Source organism: Alosa alosa, chromosome 13 (genome assembly GCF_017589495.1).
Source record: "Alosa alosa isolate M-15738 ecotype Scorff River chromosome 13, AALO_Geno_1.1, whole genome shotgun sequence".
Lineage (NCBI taxonomy): Eukaryota > Metazoa > Chordata > Actinopteri > Clupeiformes > Clupeidae > Alosa > Alosa alosa.
In genome coordinates, this window is record NC_063201.1 from 5511922 (window position 1) to 5518877 (window position 6956).

The window sequence follows — 6956 nt, forward strand, 5'->3', positions numbered from 1 at the left end:
GGACCCGAGTGTGTGTGTGTGTGTGTGTGTGTGTGTGTGTGTGTGTATTGTAGGTGCTACAGTATGTACCCTTACTGTGTCCTCATCCTAACTGGGCCTGCTGTGTTTGTGTCTGTGTCTGTGTGTGTGTCTGTGTGTCTCTGTGTGTTTCTGTGTGTGTCTGTACGTCTGTGTGTGTGCGTGTGAGTGTAGGTGTCTGTGTGCGGGAATGTTGTATTTCTGCACCTGCTATTCCCACACAAAGTTACAAAATTGTGTACAAAATTTCAATCACTTTCATCTGTTCTTATTAAGTTCTAAGAAATAAGCACCAATAATGATCAAATATCTTGTTTCTATTTTTTCGCCTTTTTTAATAATGGCATTTCCTCATTTTTTCACAAAAAATTAAAATGATCATATGATCATAAATGTGATCTCTCAGGGGTAAATGGCAAATATGAACCATAAATGATGTCTGACAATTGATAATTGAGCCAAAGTAAACATTTGTTAAGTATGTTTACATAAATTGTGATGGCCGTATCGATTTTAAAAGCCTGATAATGTGGTGGGTCCACCAGACCCGGGAACAGTACTCTGAACTGTTTTTAGCTCTTCCTGTCCATCACATAAGACCAAGGTTTGGATGCTTACAGTAAAGTCAATATACATACAAATGTACCTGATAATAAAACCGACTTTCAATACACAGTAGATAGGAATAGAAAGATTCATCTGTTAAGTATTCTTACATAAATTGTTATGGCCGTATCGATTTTAAAAGCCTGATGATGTGGTGGGTCCACCAGACCCGGGGCCTTCTGCTGTGTAACAAAAATATGAACACTTTACACGGGCTAATGACATGTAAGCTATTGCAGGATTTATAGCAGTTGAAACATGTAAGAAAGTTACTGTAAAAGGTTATCGTTATTGGTAACGTTATTGGTAACGTTATTGGTAATAGATTAACATTACAATCAGATAGAGGAACAATACAGATTTTGTGTCAATAAAATTGTTCAATAGAATTATTTAATCTTTAATGCACTATGTGGTGTATCTCAACCATTTGTAAGACATGCCAAATTTAACCGAATCCAATGCAAATAAGTACAGACCAAACATGCACTTTTCATTATCTTTGCTATCATCATTCTCGCTGTGTTGCATGCCATTTGAAACTGAACTCCACAGATGCCCAGTGAAAATGTTTGAACCCTTTGCATACTGTAACTACAGTTCAAAACATGGTACCGGTAACTGGTACCACTTACATGTTACATGTGCCCAAGCTCAAATCACAGTGCAGTGACGCCTACTCGCTGTCTTTTTAGCCCAAGCTACGCAACCTGAGCCCCAATGTGTGTATAGACAGGCTTTCTCCCAATTAACATCACAAAAGAGCCTGTTTCCACTGAGCATGCGGAGCAATTAGTATTCATCACTTATCCAGCCGCAGAATAAAGGAATGGCTGCTCTAAGACGTTTGGTACGGGCCACACAAATGGTTGTAGCTACAGTCAAAGTGGTAGGCTGTCAGAGCAGTTTTTAAACAGATAGATCTCCATAAAACCCTTTATTTTCTGATGGGGATGAGCTGAACGCTAAAACGAAAAGCTCTGTTGTTTTACATTTAACATCCTAATTAATTTGAGCTTATTAGTAGTTAACATGGCCCAAACATGTGAGATGTAATAATTTGTGTTTCAGGTCTTTTGTAGAGAGTCAAGAGATTACATCATTGTGAATATTTAGATATGTCACCTCCACACTTGGGATTTTGCAGAGACTTTTATTCAAAGTGTCAGGGACATGCAACGTTTGGGTATCGAACATTGACACTATCAAACCCAGGCTCCGATTATTAGGGACCAACACTATCGAATCTAGGCCTTGATTCTTAGGCACCGACGGTATTGAATCTGGTTACTATTAGCCATAAAATACATTCATTAAAACTGAATTGAATTTGAACATTGAAATAACTTGCTCCAAAGTACTAAAATTTAGACTTTTGCTCAAGCTGTACTATAACCAAGGACTCCACAATACTCCACAATACTAAGGACATGATTATGGCCCTGCTTTATGCCATTATTGTTTGTTCTGTGGCGTTTTTTATGAAATGCAAATCTTCCGATTGAACAACTTTGATGTCACGTCGAGACTGAGAGTTACGTTTTCTGGCTATACATTCTGAACACAAATGTTTGTCTCCTCTTCACGTCCTTGCACACAAATGTATGTAGACCTAGGAAACAGCTATACAGATGACTACATGTTGACTTTGCATTGACAGAACCAAAATTAATGTGGCATGGAGTGCAGAGCTGGCCCAAGCCACGTTCACACAGGCAAAACAGGCAAAATCCATCAGAAGCACAGTTCTAGTCAAAGGAATAAAGGACAAAATTATTGTTTTTATGCATTGATCTTACTGCATCCTAATAAAGATAAGAGAATATGTGCTGTATTTTTTTGGTCAGAGAGAATGCTGCAGTGTCTATGTGAACATTTTGTGATCTATGTGTACATTTTCAAATTAGTTAAATATGGTTTGAAAAAGCACTTGTAAGTAATCATACATATTTGTGGTACATTTAAGCCTATACTACATATAAAAAAATCTTGTGGGATTGTGGGAGCATTTATTTTAAATGTGGTGACGTTATATTTAGCATGTGGTAGGTTTTACGAGCTTGTCTAAATGACCCTCAACCGCTATTTCAAGTTCATTGACATCTAGGATGTTTACCCCTCAAGACCATTTCTGGTTTCATTCAAGAATATTTAAGTGTCTTGGGAGGCATAATTTGGCTACACTCATAATAATTCAAAAGCCACGTGGGATTAGAAGTATGAATCATCTGGTCTGGTTCATCTTCAACTACACAGAGTTGGCCTGTGTAAATTTGTATTTTAAACCCATTTCTATGCACAGGCTCGGTTACTGTTTTGTATTAAATTCATGGTTAATCCACCAGTCAATTAAAGTCCCAATGTCAAATCGTGCCCCCCCACACACACACACACACACAAGTTTAAACAACTTGACAGCCACCCAATACAATCTCACCTGCAGCTGGAGGTCTCCTCGAACATCTTGTCTCGGCCCTCTTTGAACAGCAGGATGGCTCGGTCCGTCTTATACAGCAGATGCTTGACATGGACGCGCAGGTACTCCCCTTCGTCGGCCCTCGGGATGGCCACCACGGGGCCCCTGTAGGGCGCCCACATGTCCGTCAGCAGCGTGGCCGTCTCGGTCACCAGGTCGGGCAGGTAGGGCGGGCTGTTGCGCAGGGCCATGCGCGAGTCCACGCTGAGCCGGTGGAGCTTGTCCAGCCTCTTCAGGACCTTCTCCAGCTGCTTGCGCTCTGAGCTGGTGGGCGGCTGCGTCGGGGTCGACTCGGAGACCTCGCGCCTCAGGCCTCGTCCGGACGGCGGGCCAGCACTTCCTGTCGCCATGTTCTGGGGACTAACAGTTTGTCTCTGGTCCCACTGGTTGACTCCAAATAAGCCCGCCTATCCTCCTATGCTTGCGGTGTCTCTTAGGACTGAGCATGTAATATGACTGTAGATCTCCGTATTGGTCTGTAGAGAAGTAATTTACCTCAATTATAGAGGGTACCAACCCTCTTGTGAGGGCTTGTCTACACTTAATGTGGTCTGAAGGAAGGAACACCTATGACACGCAAAGGACTAGCCGGCTTTGAAAAAACATGGTGGTCAAAATGTTTTTTTTTATTATTAATGTGTAAATAGATCTTTACTCCATCACAAATGTGAAGAGTTCTATATTTAGATTTATATAAATCTATATTTTAGATTTATATATATATATTATGATGGTTAAAATGTTTTGTCAGTCCATTTGCTGATTGCTTAGGGGTCACGTGGACCACTCAGCTAACAGTGGTTATCAGCAGGCATCACATCAATGTTGCCATGTGGTAAAAAAAAGATCTTCTTACCAGTATAATAGCTTCCACATTAAGACATCCCATAATCCAATCTCATTTGTAATCTAACTCATAATCCATTGGTATGACTCATCGCCGGGAGAGAGAAAGAGGAAACATAATGGGCTTAGAGCCAGCAGGAAAAGAGAGCTTAAAAAACAGTGTGGTCCTGTGCTCTAGTCAATCACTAGTCCAGTCACTCTTACAAATTAAAAGATTGTTTTCTTCAACTCCTTTAGCATAAATGCACTTCAGTCAGAGGAATTGTCTTTTCTTCCCATCGTTTTTACTCACCACAGCTTGAAGAAAATACTTTTACACAAAATTGTTGTAAAAAAAAGTTTTGACAGAAACAAATGAGAGGCTGAGAAACTCATACTGCCTGAGCCCCTCTCAAACCAGTCTCCTCCTACCCTTCCCCCAGGGTCTGTTGCTCCACCCTTTCTCCCTCACGATTTCACACGCTCACGTTCAGGCACTTCATGTCCTCTCTCTCTCTCTCTCTCTCTCTCTCTCTCCTCCAAGTGTTCTCTGCCTCTGGTCTGTCTGATTGTCAAGTCTTGCCAGTAGTGATGAGAAGTGTTCCTCGTGTGGTAGAAGCTCAGCTGAGAGAGCTCTGTTGTAACGTAGAGGGAGCAGATGAATGGAGCAGAAGTCTGGCTCACTAGGGCAGGAGTCTCTTTTGCTCTCTGTGGCTCTGATGGGTTTCCGGCGGACAAACAGGTTTGTTTTGTTTGCATTGTAGAAGAAGACAGGAAGGGAGGGAGAGAGGCAGAGTGAGTGAGTGAGTGTGTGTGTATGTGTGTGTGTGTGTGTGAGAGAGAGAGACAGATATATCCAACTGATATGTTGTAACTTGAGGTTTTGAACATTTTAGGTGAGATATACTCAATGCTCAAGCACACATTTAAGTCATGTCAGCACACAAACAAATAAAGTGAATTGTTATCTAGTAACTATTGACCCCATCAGTTCACACACAATGAGTGCATGTAGTACTTTTTATTTGCTGCTGCCACCGTATGGACTGAATTGTCATTGCACTTCGGTGACTTGGTGTAATCCCTACAATGTTTTCAACAGTTATCTTCTATTTCCTTTTCAGACACGTGTTTATATGTTGACATTGAGGCCTTGATTTGTGATGGATTCAGCCAAACCCTACATTTCTACATTTGTATTACCAATGTGTAACCCTCACATGAAAGAGAAAATGTGTGGCAGTCTTTATGTGTGGCACACACACACACACACACATACAGTATATACTGCTGAAAAAAATTAAGGGAACATTTCAATCATGCCCTGGATCGGTACTCTGACACTGTTTGAACTTTTGAGGCGGGTGTTTTATTTTGCAAGAACTGTCAGACATTCTGTGAATGTAGTTTGAGAATGGAGAAAAGGGTTGAAGGTTTTAAAAAAATGTGTTTTATCAATTGTGGAAAACTGTAAGTGTTCCCTAATTTTTTTTGAGCAGTGTGTATATATATTAATATGATTTTCTCTTGACCAATATGTTTGTTCTGACTTAAAATGACACTGCCACATGGCTAAAGGTTGTAAGACAATGTGGTAAAAACATGGATTAAAAAAAGAAGTGTTTTCCCTTTTATGAAAAATGGCATGTCCAAAATTATTCATGGGGGTCCATACAATAAATTAATTTATGTGTAAATTTAGTGACTGTACACCAACTGGCCTGTAGATGGCCTGGAACAGTTTTCTGTGAATATCTTGAGAACCGTAGGGCCTCGGATGACCAATTTGTTTTTATATGTTGGCCTTCAGGGTCCATGGCAACCCAACCCATATCCACTCATTTGACGTATAGCGCCACCTAGTTAAAAATGAAAAAGCAAAAATGAGGCATTGCAATCTCAGGTATCTTTCACTGACAGGTTCAAAACGGCACAGAAAGTGTAGGATCATTTGACACCCTCTGAATGCATGCTAAGTTTCATGTGTGTGTGTGTGTGTGTACCCTCTGAATGCATGCTAAGTTTTGTGGAATTCCGTTCATGGGGACCATACAGTAAATTAATATTTGTGTACATTTAATGACTGTACACTACGCATGCACACACACGCAAAGTTGCTTGCACACACATGCAGGCACACACACACACAAACACACACATAAACGCGCGCACATACACACACAAGCACACACAAACACACACATAAACGCGCACGCACACACACACTCACACACAAACAAACACAGACAGACACACACACACACACACACACATAAACACAGACCACACACACAAAAGCCTAGACAGACACACACACACACACAGGTATGCACACACTCACACACACGCACACACACACATAAACATACACACATGTAAACACATGCATGCATAAACACACACAGTAGACATGTAGGCATACGTATACATGCACAGACAGACACATAAAAACACACACATGCAGGCAAGCAGGCTCACACACACACATAAACACACACACACACAGGCAAGCAGACACACACACACACACCATTACCCGCCCACACACACACTCACATACACACAAAAGCAAACGCACACATGCACACACTCATTTACATGCACAAAAGTTGCAAGAGTAGGGGATGGAGTAGGAGATGGAGACAAATTGACAAGCGTGACTTATGTTTTGCGGAGAGAATGTGCAGGACTGAGCAGCAGTCATATTATCTAGTGTTCATAGGCGTAGTCGACCGGAACATTGAGCACAAGGCGGATGAAAATACAGTGCAACCGGAACATTTTCAGACCCTTTCAAGTTTTTCACATTTTGTTATGTTTCAGACTCATCTTAAAATAGATTCAATTCATTTTTTTTCTCATCAATCTACACACAATACTTCAACACTCCACAAAAAAAGCAGGTGTTTGGAGTGTTTTGTAAATTTATAAAAGATAAAAGACTGAAATATTCCATTTTCATAATTCAGATATAATTAAGTATTCAGACCCTTTGTTATGATGCTTGCAATTGAGCTCTGGTGCATCCTAC

At 40.8% G+C, this 6956-nt stretch overlaps 1 protein-coding gene across 1 annotated transcript in view; it reads right to left on the reverse strand.

Annotated features, from left to right (window-relative positions):
- The window catches only part of cblc (Cbl proto-oncogene C, E3 ubiquitin protein ligase), a 25014-nt gene extending 20362 nt beyond the window's left edge, over positions 1–4652 (reverse strand). The window contains 1 exon segment of the mRNA XM_048262084.1: positions 3062–4652. Within this exon segment, the coding sequence (XP_048118041.1) occupies positions 3062–3450 (389 nt within the window). The 5' untranslated portion in view covers positions 3451–4652.
- Positions 4653–6956: the final 2304 nt, after the last annotated feature.